This window comes from Enhydra lutris, unplaced genomic scaffold, assembly GCF_002288905.1.
Source record: "Enhydra lutris kenyoni isolate GAN:26980312 unplaced genomic scaffold, ASM228890v2 scaffoldscaffold38, whole genome shotgun sequence".
Taxonomy (NCBI): domain Eukaryota; kingdom Metazoa; phylum Chordata; class Mammalia; order Carnivora; family Mustelidae; genus Enhydra; species Enhydra lutris.
The window spans coordinates 14,682,003-14,700,040 of record NW_019154122.1 but is presented as its reverse complement, the minus strand read 5'-3'; the positions used below and the strand labels follow the sequence as shown (position 1 = coordinate 14,700,040).

Sequence of the window (18,038 nt, the reverse complement as noted above, 5' to 3'; positions counted from 1 at the left end):
GCGGCTCGAGCGCCCTATCCCTGCCGCGCTGGCTCCGGCCTCCTGGTGGTCCCGTTCCCTCCCGAAGGGGGCGGAGCACTCGACTAGCGCGGCCTGAGCTTCGGCCCCCTCCAGGCCCCTCCGCCCCCCGCCTACGCCCCGGCCTGCCGGGATTGGCCGAGCACCGCCCTTCGCCGACCCCCGGCGTTATGTAACTCGCTCCCCGGCCTTCTCCCCGCCCACTCGCCTCGGGTTATGTAAGCGGGGCGCCCGGCGCGGGCTCCGCCCTCGAGCCAATAGGGGCGAGCAGAGCCGGCCGCGGCAGCCAATCGCGCGGCTCGGGGCGGGGCCGCGTCACGTGGCGCACGGGGGGCGCGGCGACGGCGGCCTCCAGCACGCGGCGGGCCTCGGGACTGCTAGGTGCCCGGCGGTGCCGGGTGGGGCGAGCGGCGGCGGCGGCGGCAGCTGGTCAGTACTCTGCTGTGGCGGGGAGATCTCCCCGAGTCCGCCCTCCGTTCTGGGGCCGGGGGAACCTGGGGCTCCTGAACTTGGCGCTGGAAGTTCCGCACTCCCGGGTCCAGTTTTTGAGCGCACGTCGCGGGTGGGGAGTTGCGGGTGGGCAGGCCGGCGAATGCGGGAGTCTGGCGGGGGGCGGGGTTGTCACAGCCCGGCGTCCGCAGCATATCGCCCGTGTCACTGGACACCTGACCCCTCAGTCACGTCCCCCCCGCCCGCGCCCCCAGGCTGCCCCCGTGAGCCGAGCCATTCGAGACTGCATGGAGATCCTGCATAGGAAACCGGCCAGGTGACCAGGGACCCGTATCCGCCGGCTCCTGATGACCAGTCATTTTCGCTAAGGGAATGGCGTGGTCCAAAATGAGAAATAAATTCCTGTCGCTGACTGCAAGGTGAAAAGGAAGCAGGCGACAGACCGAGGGCTGCTGAGCAGAAGATGGACCCCTGTGAAGACCTGGAAAGGTCCAGCCGTAGATGTCTGGACTCCAGGGGGACTGAGCCTCTGGAACTTGAAAGAGCGCAGGCCCGGGCCTCGGAGGCCTTGGGGAGAGGACAGGAGGAGTGGAGCCAGAAGTTCCAACTGCAGAGCCCACAGGTGGAGAGCAGCAACAGGTGACACGGCCTATCTGTTTGTTGTTCTTCCAGGGCAGTACAGGAACAGGGGGGCTTAAATCGCTTTATCTTTTTGTTTGTAAGCCCAGGAGAAAGTTCAGGGGGATCCTCAGACAATGGAATGAAAAGCTCTGGGAAACTGTGAGGAAGTACCAAAGAGTGCCGGAAGTTTGGAAACTGGTTAAGGATTTATCTGAGCGGGGGAGCTGCAGTAGGGATGGGAAAAAATGGAAGATGTTTGATGTTTACCAGTTTCTTTGGCCAGGATCCCCCACCTTCCAAAGGGGAAAATAAACCTGGGAACAAAATGAGATGACCCGTGGGAAGCACTTAGAAAGTTGCTTGGCACGTTTGATAAACGCGGGCTGCTCTTTTTTTGAATTTTAATCTTAATTGAACGTGTGAATTGATGGGTTGGTTCTTTTTTTGTTTTGTCTTACAGTGAACAGCAAGATCGAAACAGAGTTTCTGAAGAACTTGTAATGGTTGTGCAAGAAATGAAAAAATACTTCCCATCAGGGAGACACAGTAAGCCAAGCACTGTCGATGCCCTCAACTATGCCCTTTGCTGCGTGCACAGAGTACAAGGTAAATGAGTGGGAGAAAAAGTACAGTCCTGGGAGTACATCATTTTGTTCATAAACGTGGGCCAAGCCGGAAGAGCTGTCAATTTGGTTCTGATCCCCGAAATGTTTTGAGCGTTTGTGGTGCTTGATGTGAGATGAGCAAATACACATGGATTGTATTCATGTCTTGGTTTGGCAAATTAGGAACATCAGGAGAACCTTTTTTGTGTCATAGTTTAGGAACTGTTGTTGAGCGACTCTGCCATGTTTTGATGATTTGCTTTAGGAGAGTAGAGTTTAGCACATTTTAAAGCTTGCTTTTTAAAGGATCATGGTTTTCTCAGGGTATTGGGGAAAAAACACATGTGGTAAATACAGCTTGCCTTTCCATGTCATCCACATACTGTTACAACGCATTCATGGTATGTCAGGAATTTGCCAAATTAATTTTTTTTTATTAACATGTAATGTATTATTAGCCTCAGGGGTACAGGTCTGTGAATTGCCAGGTTTACACACTTCACTCACCATATCATATACCCTCCCCAATGTCCATCACCCAACCACCCTCTGCCTACCTGCCCCCCGGCAACCCTCAGTTTGTTTTGTGAGATTAAGGGTCTCTTATGGTTTGTCTCCCTCCCGATTCCATCTTGTTTCGTTTTTTCCTTCCCTACCCCCCAAGCCCCCCACGTTGCATCTCTACTTCCTCATATCAGGGAGATCATATGATAATTGTCTTTCTCTGATTGACTTACTTTGCTCAACGTAATACTCTCTAGTTCTGTCCACGTCATAGCATTTCTTTTGATGGCTGCATAGTATTCCATTGTGTATATATACCACATCTTTTTTATCCATTCATCCATTGATGGACATCTAGGTTCCTTCCATAGTTTGGCTATTGTGGACATTGCTGCTATAAACGTTGGGGTGCATGTGCCCCTTCGGATCACTACATTTGTATCTTTAGGGTAAATACCCAGTAGTGCGATTGCTGGGTCATAGGATACCCCTATTTCCAACTTTTTGAGGACCCTCCATGCTGTTTTCCAGAGTGGCTGCACCAGCTTGCATTCCCACTGACAGTGTAGGAGGTTCCCCTTTCTCCGCATCCTCGCCAAGGAATTCGCCAAATTAAAAACGAACCGCTGCAAGCAACTTTCCTTTCTATCTCTGACCTTTCTTTTTCAGGGATTTAACAAAGCACACATTTTCTTTAGCTAGCGCACTTCTGTGACGTCATATATGACACACAGGTCCTGAATACGAAAGTAATATTTCTGCCATAAACACGCCACGTGCATGTATTTGGAATTTGGGGTTTTCATACCTTATATGGAGCTTGCTTCTTGTGACACAGAACATCAGAAAATCCTAAACTCCAGAGGCTCGACATTGGTACAACTATCAGTGTTTTAGGTGAAAGATGATGATGTGGTTTTGAGGCAGACACGCCGAGGTGTCCTCATCCTAAAAAACAAGCCGACTTCAAGGGTGGTAAGGATGATCTCCTTAAGCTATCGCCGTCACTGGACTACCTGTTTATTTTCCTGTGTTTCTTAGCAAACAGTGGGTTTTTCCAGACCCTCAGTCAGAGTGGAGCACCTCCAGCAGCTGCGACCACCTACAGTCTCGAGGAGCTGGGCACGGCTGCCTCGGGGTACCCTTCCAAAAATACAGTAAGAATCCGCACATTTTGCCATATCAGCCTGCGTGGTTTTTCTAACCACTTTATCTAGACGTAGATCTTGAAACCTAATACATTGGAGCTTCAGTAACCGTGATGCGAGGCAAACAGAGGCTGCCCAGGAGGGTACTCAGTTTCTGCTGCCCTCGCGAGAGCGCAGATGTAAACTCAGGCGGCGGCCCGGGGGTGGTGGTCTGCTGGGCTCCCCTCACCAGCCGCCCCTGCCTCCTGAGCACCCCTGCGATCTCTTGACCAAAAATTAAAAAATAAAAAAGAAACTGCAGCGTAACCGCTCTCATTTTATTCTAATTTCTGAATTGTTAATTTGTATTTATATCATTCTTAGTTCCAAGACCTACTCCTTCAAGTTGTAACAGCTGGATTTTATAGAACCAGCTGAGTTGAGATGCTGTCATTTTTCTGTAAAATTGGGCAAGAGACATGTGTATCTTTTTTGAATCTCTCCATGTTGGCAGAATCATTCAGCCTCATGCCTCGTTGTTGGGATGGGCATGGCTTGGTTTCATGTTTAGACCTCAGACGTAGAGATCTTGTAATGTCAGAACGAGAGCGCTCCCTGAGATCACAGTAGTGTTTGTTTCACTGACTGCGGTGTTTATGGGACTCTGGTGGGTGTGGCGGAGTTGGAAGAAACAAGGAAAAGTTTAAGAAAACATTCTCCCTTAAGGTCTTCAAGATAAAACTTAGAAGGATGTGCCAATGGTAGGGGACAGGAACAGTGGTCAATTTGTAAATGTCACTGCTGTCTCATGGAACAAATGGGAGACATGATTCTTACGTAGCGAGGCGTGTCCAAGACAGTGTCTTGAAGGAGGTGGCTCTTGAGCGTGGTCTTGAAGCCTAGAGTTACGCGTTGGTCAAGAGAAGACAGTCCCGTCAGTTTGCAAACGAGGAGGCATCAGAAGTGGTTAAGCCGTATGCACATTTAGTCGATGTAGGATGAACTGGTACATTGTCTGGTATAGAAATCAGACCTTCAGAAGATCAAATGTGGGTTTTTCGAGGACCATTAAAGCATATGTTGGAGAATCGCGCTGCCTTTGCAGGATATGTGCCTGTGTTGATGACATTAGGAGTCTAGAACAAATTGACCTTTCAAGGAATATTGTTCACATGTGTCTCAATATTTGCGTTTATTTTAAATGTTTTTCCTAGGATACCTTTGTGGCAGTTTTTTCCTTTCTGTCTGGAAGGTTAGTGCACATTTCTGAACAAGCTGCTTCAATCCTGAATTGTAAGAAAGATTTCTTGGAGTCGTCTCACTTCGTGGAACTGCTCGCTCCCCAAGATGTGAGGGTTTTCTGTGCACACACTGCCCACGCTCACCTCCCCCTCTGGAACAGCTGGACCCAAAGAGGTAATGGGACCTAGGCTCAGATGTTTACCTTGCCTCAGCACGATCAGTTTCATTCTTTCAGAGAGAGGACCAAAATTAACGTATTGTTTTGGACCTGCAAACTATATGGTTTTTCTTATTTCTTTATGTAAAAAATGAGAAAGTGGGGCTCCTGCCTGGCTCAGTTGGTGGAATGTGCAACTCTTGACCTTGAGGTCATGAGTTCGAGCCCCACATTGGGTGGATTACTAAAAATAAAATTTTTAAAAAAAAACAAAGGCACGTAAATGAATAAATAAAAAGTCAGACTGTTGGAAACAGCATTTTAAATCCTCTAACAAAATTCCAATTAATACACTTTGACTTCGTGAAGTTAATTTTATAGGTTCCATATCATAAATGTTTTTTTTTTTAATATGGTTTGACTGCCTGCATCCCATATAGCAGTTTCATTGTTATAAAGATTCTGTTTTCTCTAAGTTAATAAAATTAAACGTTTTCCCTCTTACATTGACTTCATTATTTCTTTGCTTGGCTTTGGAGAGAAACTTCTCATGATTAGCTCCCCTTCTAGTTTTGCTTCTCCCCAAAAGTTCACGAATCTCATTACTTTTTCTTCTGAAATAGTTATTTCCCTGAACTGGGAATGCCTAGTCCTGGTTTGCTTTGTGACTTGCAGTCCTGTGTGATTCTGTAAATAATTCGTTATTTCTTTTTAAATTCACCCTTTATTATTTCATATTCTTTGCGAATATTAGTATATTATTAATTAGAATATCAGTAACATTAGTACAGATCAACCTTTTTCTTTTGATTCCAAGCCCTTTTCTTTAGTTTTTTTAAAATTTAAATTTGTTTATTATAGTAAAAAAAAAAAGTATATATCCAAAAAAAGTATATATCCAAAAAGTATATATCCAAAAGTATATATCCAAAAAGTACTTAACCATTTTTAAGTATACGGTTCAGTAGTGTTAGACATTGGCACGGACGTGAAACACCCTCCAGAACGTTCTCATTTTGCAATCTAGGGCCCCATGAGCATTCCGACTTTCTAGCGCAGGCCGTGTCCCGTGGGAACAGACGCTCCTTTCTCCGTGGCAGACCTTTGGCCCCATCTTTTGGGTGTAGCTCATGGACGCTTCAAAATGCACACCTGTCCAACTTGCTTCTTTCCAACTCTTTCCTGTTCCCTAAGACAAGGTTGATTTCATTTCTCTTCCTCTTTCTTGCGCATGTATTTTCAACCTCTAATTGTCCATTTTTGTTTGTCTGCTTTTATCCATCCTTCCTCCCCTCGGCCGCCATTTATCCCGCCGGCGCTGGGGGCCGGGAGCTGTTCAGGTGCTGAGACAGCCCCAGGCGTCCCACCCCCCCACCTTCCCTCACCGTCAGTGCCCTCTGGGGTCTCTGTCTGCTCCTTTCAGCCATGTTATCTTTGCAAGTTAGTTATTGCCGTGATATCTCCCCAACACGTAAAAAGGTAACATATTCTGAAGTTGCTGTTTTGGGAACCTGAATTTTGACTTTCTCCTTAAAGAGCTGGTGGTGCTCCTGGCGACCGCCCGCACTGGGCTTGGCCTCGCACACCTCCGTGATTCCGGCTCTTCTTGTGCCGTTTCTGGGCTGGGCCCCTGCTGCCTCCTTCTGCCCTTCCTCTGAGCTCCTGGAGCATGAAGGGGACATAGGAAGCTGGGAACTCAGCAGATGTCAGCCTTTGGCCTGGCGTCAGAGGATGTTTCCACTTTGGCTCGTACAGTCCTCCCGGAAAGATCTGACCGCTGTTCTGTAGAGCGCACGTCTGAAAATAAGGATTCGCCCCCACAGCCGAGGTGTGGAACTGAGAAGGGACTCGGCGTCCACTGTTTGAGATCCCATAGTCTGGCTCTCGGTCCTGCACAACTCCTAGAGACTGCAGTGCCTGCTGTCCTCACACAGAGTACACGCAAATCTCCCTTCTGGTAGAGTAGCTGTATTTCCCATGTGCAAAGAATTTTAAGCAAGGAAATTGGAAGACCTGAGTTTTAAATTGAGTTTTGTCCCTTCTGGAACCAAGGAGGCCATTTAGCTTCTCACTGTAAAATCGTCGTGTCCCACCAGCCCGCTAACACACGGTCACTGAGAGAAGAAAGCACGCTGGCAGTTGGAGCACTTGAGGTATCTGGAATGTTCTGCAACACAAGGGCTCCTCTTCATTGCTGCCATTCTGTAGAACGGTTACTGTTTGCCAGGGCCTTTCTTCATGTTTCAATGGATTGACTAATTTAATCTTCACAAAAACCTTAGGAGCGGTAGACCCCATCACTGTCCCCAGTTGATGGATAAGGTAACTGTGTTAGTTTGGGTCTCCTGAGCAGCAGACGCCAAGATGGGGTTAGCTGTGTAAGTGACATGCTGCAGGGGGTGGGGGATGGAGGGGAGCCCACGGTGCATGCCTGGCACCGGTGGAAGGAGCAGGAACCGGGGGACCGGGGAGGAGGCGGCTTGGCCTGCCACACGGCTCACAGGACTGCTTGGCCAGGAAGTCAAAGGGAAGTCCCAGCCACGGTCACACACCAGAGGAGCTCAGCATCTCCATGGAATGGTCCTGTCTCGGTACCGTTCCGTGCGCGGGCCCTGGGTGGGAACAGCCACCAAATGTGGGGCCCTGAGATAGCAGCTGTGGCCTGCGGTCAGTGATGTCCGCTGAAGCCGGGAGCCACGCCCTTTCTCCATCTCTCTGATCCTGAGGCACAGAGCTAAGGGATTCATCCGAGGTCGCGCTACCGGCAGGTGCGGAGCGGGATTTCACCCTGCCAGTGTGAGTCAGGGCCCTTGCTGGGATCCGCTGCCCCTCCGGACCACGTCAGTCCCTGCGGTGGGAACCATCAAACAGGACATCTGTGGCCACACGAAGGTGGGCATTTGAAAATGACACCAAGGAATGGGTCCTGTTTATAAAAATCATCTCAAAAAGTTAAGAATATTTTTGAGACATCCTTATCTTGCCATCAGCCCTCTGCAGGCTTCTCTGAGCCTTTCCTGGGGTGGTCTCGATGTTAGGGCCCGTTGGGTGTCTCAGAGCCATGAGTTCGGTGAGCTGACCTTGTCAGCCCGGTTCCTCCTCACAGACGAGCCGAGGAACAGTCATCTGGTTTCAGGATTCCAGGACTGTGACTTCCATAGTGTTCTGAATTCTGAGAGTTGGATCATTGGTGCCTTTGAAACTGGGAGTTTTTGCAGTTTGGTTTTTCGGGGTTTTTTTTGTTTGTTTGCTTTTTTAATCAGGTACATTTTCCCTGGTCATTCAAAAGTCCATTTTCTGACTCTTCTGTGATCTTCTCCTCGGAAGTGCAAAGACCCGGACCACGTGCCCTGTCTTGGTTCTTCAGAGTTCTCGTTGTTTCTGCTCCTTTGGTATATGCTTATAAAACATCTCCTTGGTTTTAAGCATGTCCTTGGTTCCTGTAACTGAGGCTTTTTCACCCCAGTGGGCAAGTGCCCCAAAGATCAATTCAAGGTGCTCTAAGCAGAGGAGAGCTAAATAGTCGATAAACACTTGGGAAAAGGTTCAGCCCCTCGATCAAGGTAAATTAAACATTTCGGAATTACCACTTGACAAATCAATGAAATTAACATCGAAATCCATAAACCAGCGCAAATGTTGGTGTGAGGCTGGTGAGAACGTGTCCTTAGAGACCCTGGTGGTTGGTACGATCTTTTGTAGACCAGGGAGGCACTCCATGGTGAGAGGCCTAAGACGGTCGTGTCATTTCTGGGCCCCAACTTTGGGGATTTTGTCCAAGGACAGAAAACAGTGAGACATTTCTGTATCCTGTACCTAAACACTGTAAGTGGTCCAGATCAGCAGTTTTGAGACCTGTGCGGACTATCACCGTGAAATAGAACGTGACTACCAAAGTAATTGTGTCCCCAGATCATTGCCTTGAGCTCGGAAGGAGGAGCATGGGCAGTTTCAGCAGTTTGATGAGGGAAAGCCCTCAGTCCTACATACATATGCTTGCTGTCTCCCTGAGGGTCACAGCTAGAGTACCGAATCCCTCTGGAAAATACTGGATGCGACTCCATCTCAGAGAGAGGGCAGAAGCCCTGTTTGAATCAAGGGTATCTCCTTTAAAAGAGCAGTTTCTCATTTGTTTGGGGATAATTGGAGTTTGTCTCGTGGACAGTGAGCTTCTCTGGCCTGTTGCTCTGGGAGGGGGTGGTTAACACTTTGTCTCTGTTTCCTGCAGCATCTCAATACGACTCCACTCCGGTGAAGTCCTTTTTCTGCAGGATCCGGTAAGTCTGGGGGCTTGTGAGGGGCAGGAATGATGGGTTACACTCTGATTTTGGGGGGCCCTTTTTAGGGCCCTTTTTAGATTCTTTTGTATTCAGCTAGCACTGGGTTCTTTTTTTTTTTTTTTTTTAAAGATTTTATTTATTTATTTGACAGAGATCACAAGTAGGCAGAGAGGCAGGCAGAGAGAGGAGGAAGCAGGCTCCCTGCTGAGCAGAGAGCCCAATGTGGGGCTTGAACCCAGGACCTGGGATCATGACCTGAGCCAAAGGCAGCGGCTTAACCCACTGAGCCACCCAGGCGCCCCGTAGCACTGGGTTCTTGCCACAAGAAGTTTGTGTTTTGATTGAGGAGAAGCAGCGTACACTCAAAATGACGAGGTAATAATGCAGTCCGGACGAAGAACAGAGAGATCATTCTTAGCCGGGGGTGCTCGCGTACTCTCGTGCTCTCTCTCATGTTCTCTGTCTCTCTTTCTCACTAGGGACTGCTGGATGATGTTAAGTACACTTTCAAATGCCCATTGTTTGGGAATCTGTTGGTTTTTGTTTGCTTTTTGACTCTTGGTCACACTTAAAATTAATTTTTGAAATTTTACTTGATTTAAAAAAAAAATTTTTTTAAGCAAGCTTTGTGCCTACAGTGGGGCTTGAACTTGTGACCTGGTGAGCTCAAGAGACACACACTTTACTGACTGAGCCAGCCGGGCGCCCCTAACTTCCTAAATTTTAAATAACTAAAGAAAGTAAAATACCTGTGTCTAAGGGAAGGATTTAAAAGGTCCAGATGTAATGAACTGGAAGAAAACTGACCCAAATTTTAATCGTAGTTGGTTTCTGATAGGATTTGTTAGTGATTTTTTTTTCTTCTGAATTTGCTGTGCTGTGTTCATGTTACTTTTGCAATAAGGAAATGTGGTTCAGTGACATCACGATTGCTAGCGTGAGTACTGAAGTTACTAAAGGGTCCAGATGTGGAAAACTAAAGAGAAAAGTCCTTGTAATGGACCAGTCAGCACTCCACAGGGTTGGAGCTGTTGAGCTCACAGCGTTCCAGTGCTTGGGGAAGGCTACCCCGGGGAGAGGGCCGCAGGAGGGAGGGCTGTGTTGGTCCGTTCAGTCCTTCACAGAGGAACTGTTAACGAAGACCTTAGAACAGTGCTCACCACAGACTAAGTGCTGTTTGTGTTTATTTTGCTAGTAAATATATTTCTTTGCCTTCTCTGAGCCAGGCAAGATTACAGGTGCAAAGTTCTTGCCCTTGTGGACCTTCCATTCTGTGTGTGGAAGGGAGACAGTTAACAAACAGGTACCTACGTGTGTGTCCGCTGGCAGTAAGTTCCATGTGGAACAGTGAAGGAGAGGGAAGGAGTGGGAATTCTGGGCAGGAGAGAGATTACTAGTGTGTTCAGGGTGGTTAAGGAATGTTCTTTAATAAGAAGCCTGATTGGAGCCAGAGCCTGAAGGTGGTGAGGGAGCAAGCCATACCTCTACCTGAGGGAAGAGTGTTCCAGACAAGTGCGAAGGCCCTGGGGCAGAGCATGCTTGGCCTGTGGGGGGAGTAACAAGGAAACTAATATGGCTGGAGAAGAGTGGAAGGAGATGAAGAAACAGGGACCGGACCATAGGGAGCTTTGACTTCCGAAGGGCATGTTTTGTTCAGGTTAATCATTTTTTTGAAAACCTTACTTTTGGAATTTGCAAAATAACATGGAAGTAGGGGAGATAGTACAGTGCACTGGTGCAGACTCACCATTCACCTTCGCTGACTTTAATCCACAGCCAGTCTTCTGTCGTATCTACCACCGCCAGCTCCTCAGCCCACCCTCCCCCTGACGCTGAAGCAGTTCGCAGACCGTGGTTCATTTCCTCCATCAGCATTTCAGAATGTGAGCAGAAACAGAAGGTGCTCGTTCATCTCTGTGATGCTCAAATGGTCTCGCTTGTGGCCAGCATGAACCCTTTCAGGTTCGCTCCAGTGCCATGTGAGGGTACCCCCATGGGCGCTGACAGCGCCTTTGCTCCAGGCACAGTGGCCCAGGTGCCACCTAGATGTGTCCTACTGCGCATGTGGAGTCCGTCATTTCTCCCATGATCCCTCCTTCCTTGAGGTGGGAGATGGCATTACCGTCTGGAGACCAACCAGGCTTCACACAGTTTCTGGGAATCCTCAGTGGACAGAGATAGGCCAGTTGCATTTTTTTTTTTTAAAGATTTTATTTATTTATTTGACAGAGAGATCACAAGCAGGCAGAGAGGCAGGCAGAGAGAGAGAGGAGGAAGCAGGCTCCCCGAGAGAGCAGAGAGCCCGATGCGGGGCTCGATCCCAGGACTCTGAGATCATGACCTGAGCCGAAGGCAGCGGCTTAACCCACTGAGCCACCCAGGCGCTCCCCAGTTGCATTTTTTAGAGGGATGCGACCTGGCCTAAGAGGGCCTCGTCGGGCGCTGCGCTGGAGAAGGGGCAGGGATGAGGGGCAGGAGGGAGGGCCGGGGAGAGAAGGGCTGTCACTGGGCAGTGGCAGCAGGAAGACACAGACATACCTTGGGGATTTCAGATATCTTTGTTCGGGAGAGCTGTTGGAGTTCATTAATGGACCAGTTTGGGGTGTGAAAGGAAAGAGCCGCTTCCCGGAGCGAGGAGGGGAAGAGTCCGGTGCCTGGTTTTAGACAAGTTGATTGGCCTTGTCTGGTGGAACTTGAACTCTGTGGTGTTGATGGAGCATCGGTAGGTGGGTCTGGAGTTCAGGGAGAAGTCCGGGCTGGAGACAGGTGCTCGGTTTGTCAGTGCACACAGAGCGTGCAGAAGCCAAGATGGGATGAGCCTGGGAGATGCAGGCCCCGGAACAGGTGGGAGACACAGGACAGCGGGTGGGTCAGGGTCAGGGTCAGGGTCAGGCTGTTCTTTTCTCAAACGGAAGCAGGGACACGATTGGGAGCAGAGGCACCAGGGTCTGAGGAGAGGCAAGGAAGCGAGGTGGGGGTGGGGGGAGTACCGGGCACACGGAGGTGGAGCTTCTAGCAGCTGAAGACCACCTGACGTGACTTCGGCCAGTGGTGGGAGAGGCGAGGTGTGACCCATAGAAACGGGGGAGGGGGGGATGGATTCGGTTGTGGGCATGTCGCTACTAAGGGGACCACAGTGTATCCAAGGAGAAATGTCCTCTGGGAAGCTGGAGCTATAAAACCAGGTGAAAGGCTGGGAGTCGAGCCGCCCCTGCCCAGCTGGGCCAGGGCTTGGCCAGCAGGTTCTAGCCCTGCTTTCCTGATGCCTGCTTCCCCCCACACAGGGCCCTGTGCCCATCCAGGTAGTCGTGAAGCTATGCGACGAAGTCAGCCCCTCGAGAGAGTGTAGGTAGGGGTGGTGGAGAGCTGGCTTTGGGGGGCATGATCACAGGGAAACCTGATGGCTGTCATGTGGTACTTGGTTGAGGCACGTGAGGTAAAACCAGGAGGTCACATGATTTGGGTCAGAAGAAAAGTCATGGAATGGCTGGTTCCACTTTTAACCCACTAAGCTAGTTCTCCGTAACTCCTCTTTTTCATTGGATAAGGAATGAGTATAATTATCCTTGGGCATTGAAAATGTAAACTAACATTTCTTTTTAAAATAAACACATTTAAACATTTTTAGATTTGGGTAGGTCTCTTTCAGAAATCACCAAGAAGGCATCTCTCAAGGCCTTGTTTCACGCTGGGCTCCCTGAATCTATCAGGACAGGTCACTCACCATCTCTGTGCTTTTCAGGGGAGGCCAGGACACAGAGCAAAAGAAGCATTACTGCCCAGTCCGGATTATCCCTTATCTGCTGCATGTACGTAGCTCTGCCCAGCTGGAATCTGAGCCCTGCTGTCTCACCCTGGTGGAGAAGATTCACTCTGGTTATGAAGGTAAGGCAGGAGGGTCTGCTTCTGGATCAAACGTAACCTGACAGCCATGCAGGTAGGAGCATGTGGAAGCCTGTTGACTGCAGCTGCAGCACCAGAAAAGAGTGCTCAAGGCTTCATGTTGGCCCTGAACTCTTGGGCATTTAGAGCTGATCTGCCCTAGTGTCTCTGTTTCCTGACCCTGACTTCTCCATAGTTGTCTCCTTCAAGGTCAGTGTGGCCTAAGAGCTAAGCACAGACTTGGCCACTGATACCTGGTCTGAACCATTCTGTACTGGTGACTGGTGGCCTCTGGCTTCTGCCCTGTGTGAAACGAGAGCATGGAACTTGGGGGCACCTAGGTGGCTCAGTCAGTTACACGCCTGACCCTTGGTTTCAGTTCAGGTCACAACCTTACCAGTCCCGGCATGGAGCCGGACTCCATGCCCAGTGGGGAGTCTGTTTGAGATTCCCTCCCTCTGCTTCTCCCCCACACTCACACACACCCACTCTCTCTCTCAAGTGAATAAATAAATCTTAAAAAAAAAAAAAAAAAGAGCATGAAAACTGTTGCACAGTTTCTTATGAGGTCACAAGAATGAATTTGTATTTTTTAAGTATTCTGAAAGGCCTTGAGGGGAAGCTGTAGTTCTGTCCTCTGATGGCAGAACTACATTTCCAAATTCATGCATTAATACAGAAGCACTGACCATATGAGTTTTCTGACTCAAATTTAAAATACTGACACCAAATTCATTGTACTTAGTCACACAGCACCACCAAATACCACCAGACCCAGCAGGCCTGACCTTTCATTTCCGCCAGCTCGGCCTGCTGGATTGTGATGAGTGATTCCGTGCACACAAACTTGACTTACAATGGACTTCAGTAGCCATTGCATTTTGAGCTAATCAAAATGTAGTTAGTAATGACAAGTATTATATAACATAACCGTAGCCTCGGCTTCTTGAAGGCCAGGCCCCCGCGTGAGATTTCTACCGTTTCATATGAGATACTGTTCCCTCTCTAATGTAAGTGGTCAGTTAAGGGCATGACTAATTAAATATTTGCCTTTAGGTGAGTCTTTCTGTTTTTCGTAGCTCCTCGAATCCCGGTGGATAAAAGAATTTTTACCACAACACACACCCCAGGATGTGTCTTTCTTGAAATAGATGAAAGGTAAGTGCTTCTTTAAGCCTGAAAAAAATTTGTTTCTGAAAATAGAAATATGAGAACATTTACATTATGTTTACATACGTCCACATTATGAAACATATGTCTAACCATTTGCAAGTTTGATTTGTTAGCTTGAAGTTTATGTTTCAATATAAGGATCTTGCATATTCTACTTATACAGTTTGCAAGTTGTATTTGATTTGACAGTAGTCTGCTTTAGGTACGTCAGGAATTGTTGCTCCATGTTACACAGGAGGACAGTGAACCTGGACATGGTACGTGATTGTCCTCAAAAGGAGACCAAAACTCTAACTCTGGCCTCTAGCTCAGGTACCAACATGATTTCCATCAGACAAGTGCTTTCCTAAAATACCTTTCGATGAAATGTTTCTCAGTCTGAAGTGAAGGGAGAAACAAAAGGAGAAATAAGAAGGTTTTTTTTTTTTTTTGGTAAAGCTAAGTTTACTTAATTTAAAGCATCATCAGTCATTTTGAACTGATGTCTTTTCTACCTTTTTTTGATATTAAAGTGCTCTTAAAGAATCATGATAGCAGATAGTAGTCATTGCTTATTGTTGTTTTTTAATACTTTTATTTGGAAAAAATAAACACTGTTATCCCCTGGTGAGTACCCTCTGTTTCTTCCCACGTTTATTTTTGAATTTACATATTCGTGAAATCGGAAAATCAGGCACTCAGTGCACCATGGCACACGGAAGTGGAAACCAACAAAGTCAAAACGGTTGGCACAGTTAGGATAGCTTTTCATTTTGATTTTTAAAAAATCTTAACATCTGAAAATAGGTTTATTTAATAATAGGCACCCTGAAACTAAACAGTAATTGATGAAATACTTTGTATCATGGAATCTGTAGAGAGTAAGAATATTTAGCTGCAGATACCCTGGTAATGGCTTAAATTTATTGCATTAGAAAATGGTTGTGAATTTGGACACACAGAAAACACTCATGGAGTCCATTCTTTCTACGTGACCATGAGAGCTGTGCATTCACTGCCCTCCCGTGAAACTCCATCCTGCACATGTCTTTGTGTTCCTGGCGTCTGTCTGTTTCCACCTTCTGGGAGATACTGTTTCCGCACAGTTTTAATCGTGCTGGATAAATGTGCACCCTGCTTTATTCACTTACACCATCAGCATTCTTCTGCATTACAATGTGACCTTTGTAAACTTTGTAAATTGGGAGGGGTGTCCGAGACCCCTGTGGAACTTGCTAAAAATACAGATTCCTGGTCTTACCCCAGAAACTGATTTAGTTAACCTGTGGTAAGCCTGTGAATCATTTTCTAGAAAGTTCCATAGGTGACTTCGACACATGTTCAGTGCCCAGCATCTCTTAGATTGTGGAGCCATTTCCCCATGACCCCTTTTATAAATGCTGGAATGATATCTTCTGCATGCCTTTTCTTTTTCATAGGTAGAATTAAGTTAAAAAGTATTGTTGAAAGCGTATAAAGTCTGAAAATTACTTGCTGCATGTAACATGCTGTCTGTGCTGTGTCTCTATCACAGAGCAGTGCCTTTGCTGGGTTATCTACCTCAGGATCTGATGGGAACATCCGTCTTAGCTTATCTGCACCCAGAAGATCGTTCTCTCATGCTCGCAATACACCAAAAAGGTAAGGACCTGCTTCTTTATAGGAGGAAGTTTTTCTGTAACCATTCCTCTGCTCTAATTTTTCATTTCATTTCGTGTTAGAGCTTCTCATAAGCTCTTTATCACTAGAGCTCAACCTTTAACAAGTGAGCACTGTGTTGAAGCTGCTAAAACTATTTTTATTCTGTATTGACATCTGAAGAACTTACAAATAAATGCCTAGAAAAAATATTTGCACTAAATATGCATTCATTAAATTCTAATCTCGTGGTATTATCTTCTACAGTCTTGAAGTATGCAGGCCACCTTCCCTTTGAACACTCACCCATCCGATTTTGTACCCAAAATGGAGATTACGTCATTTTGGACTCCAGCTGGTCCAGCTTTGTGAACCCATGGAGCCGGAAGGTGTCTTTCATCATTGGTCGGCATAAAGTTCGAACGTAAGTCAGTCAGTGTTCATGGTTCTAGAAGACCATTCTTACCAAATAGTATTCTTCCACCCATGACTCCCTTTGACTCAGTTGACACATAACTAAATAAGGCACAGATTTTTTTTTTTTTTTTTGGTCTGCCAAGGACCTTGAAAGATTTCTACCACTTTACCCTCATGATTCCCATATGGAAACAGTCTAAGGAAATAGGCCTAAATATAGAAGAGCTTTATAAAGAAAAGATATATTTTGCACCATGTTCAATCATAATGGCAGACTTAGAGTAGCTTATATGTCAATCATTAAGATCTAGACTATTTGTTTGACATGTTGTATTATTGGTCAAAGGAAATTTTTCCAAAGATTATATAACATGAGAAATATATATCAGATTTAAAAGGCAGCATACAAAATTGTTTATACTGTATGAATATAAATGTGTTCAAATGACACATAAACACTGTGAAGTAGGAAGAAGAAGAAAGGAAATAAAATACAAATTTTGACTCTGTGTAGGGTAATGGAGTGAGATGTTTTTTGTGTGTGTGTGGTTTTTTTTTTTTCTTTTCTGAATTTTAAAGTTCTCTTTAGTGACCATGTAAACCATTTTATATCAGCTTCTGCTGTCAAATTCCAGTTATTTGTGTCCATTTTATCAAATCTTTATTTTAAAAAATTAGATGCTTTAGTTTTTCTTTTCCTGACAACATGGCTGACTCTAGCCTCTTCGATCACAGCTACTTGGCCCACCACTCTTGGAGCCTAAAATACTCCCAGTCCCTTGACTTTTTGGCTTAAAATTAAAATTGACCTGTAAATTTCTCAGCTGGGCCATAGGTTCCCCTGTGGTATCTTTTGGGTTTTTTTTTTTTTTTAGCATGGAAATTATACTTAACTCTTTAGAATCATGCTAAGGTTGAGAAATCATGTCTTTTGTGTTTTGTCATACAGCTTTGTGCACATAAGCATAAAACTGAGAATGTAGGTGTACCAGTAAGACTTACTTTGTCGTGTCTTAATACTACATAATACAAGATACCTAGCGATGGGGAGAAATGGTCCCAAGGTCCTCCTATGTCTTTGTGCTTTGGGTTTGGCGTCTCAGTAGAGCAGGTCTGGAACCCTAATGGGAGAAAAGGGCTCCTTGCTGCCCTAACTCAAGAGACCAACTTCTGCTAGAAAACTAATGTAGTAACTAGGATCAGAAATATGACTGCCAAGTCAGTGTTACTCATGTTGGCCAGAAAGGACTTTTTTTTTCCAGGTAGGGAAATCTGTAGGGAAAGGAAAATAAAATCAGGTGGTTGCTTAGTAGGACTATAGGAAACCCTAGAGCAAGTATGATTGCTCTCATGAGGTGTCCCCTGGGTGCCATTGGTCTTTATGCCCTCCCCATCAATGCCAGAGCCATGTCCTAGATGTCCCAATTGTCCTTTCAGTGTGATTACATGAAGTATGAAATTAACTGATAAGTACTCACAGTGTTTGCAATTTAAAAAAAAATTATATCAACATTTGCATCTCAATTTCCAGGATGATGTGAGGGAAAAATTTAGAGTCTAGTAAATGTTTATTGCTCTTTTTATAATCATCCATTATATTTATACAACTGTTTTTACAAGTACTTATGGGTCACCTGCTATGCCGGGCATTGTGCTAGACCCTGAGACTAAGATGGTAGACCACACAGATGTCATCTCCCCTGACCTGGGGCCCACAGTGCCGTGGGAGAGCCCGGACCTAGAAATGGCATGTGTGAGTGGAGTTTTGGCAAGTGTGAGGTTGAAATGGGAACAATGAGGGGGTACAGTGAGGGTGTTCAGCGGGGAACCTAGCCACCTCTCTGTGGGAAAGCAGTGATGTGCTATTACCTCTCATCCTCCAGATAATATCCATATATTCAGCGACAGAGTAACTTTTGTAGAGGTCACTTGAGGAGGAGGTTGG

At 46.5% G+C, this 18,038-nt stretch overlaps 1 protein-coding gene across 3 annotated transcripts in view; it reads left to right on the top strand.

Annotated features, from left to right (window-relative positions):
* The first annotated feature begins 398 nt into the window (after positions 1 to 398).
* The window catches only part of LOC111154647 (period circadian clock 3), a 60,141-nt gene continuing 42,501 nt past the window's right edge, over positions 399 to 18,038 (top strand). For 2 of the 3 annotated variants that reach the window (XM_022514416.1, XM_022514414.1), the window contains exons 1-9: positions 552 to 1,107; positions 1,550 to 1,695; positions 3,240 to 3,355; positions 4,540 to 4,741; positions 8,953 to 9,001; positions 12,747 to 12,889; positions 13,966 to 14,044; positions 15,573 to 15,679; positions 15,944 to 16,100. In XM_022514416.1, the coding sequence (XP_022370124.1) occupies positions 932 to 1,107; positions 1,550 to 1,695; positions 3,240 to 3,355; positions 4,540 to 4,741; positions 8,953 to 9,001; positions 12,747 to 12,889; positions 13,966 to 14,044; positions 15,573 to 15,679; positions 15,944 to 16,100 (1,175 nt within the window). In that variant the 5' untranslated portion in view covers positions 552 to 931. Of the gene's footprint in view, positions 448 to 551; positions 1,108 to 1,549; positions 1,696 to 3,239; positions 3,356 to 4,539; positions 4,742 to 8,952; positions 9,002 to 12,746; positions 12,890 to 13,965; positions 14,045 to 15,572; positions 15,680 to 15,943; positions 16,101 to 18,038 lie in introns of those variants that run through there. The other variant, XM_022514415.1, reaches the window with a different exon arrangement.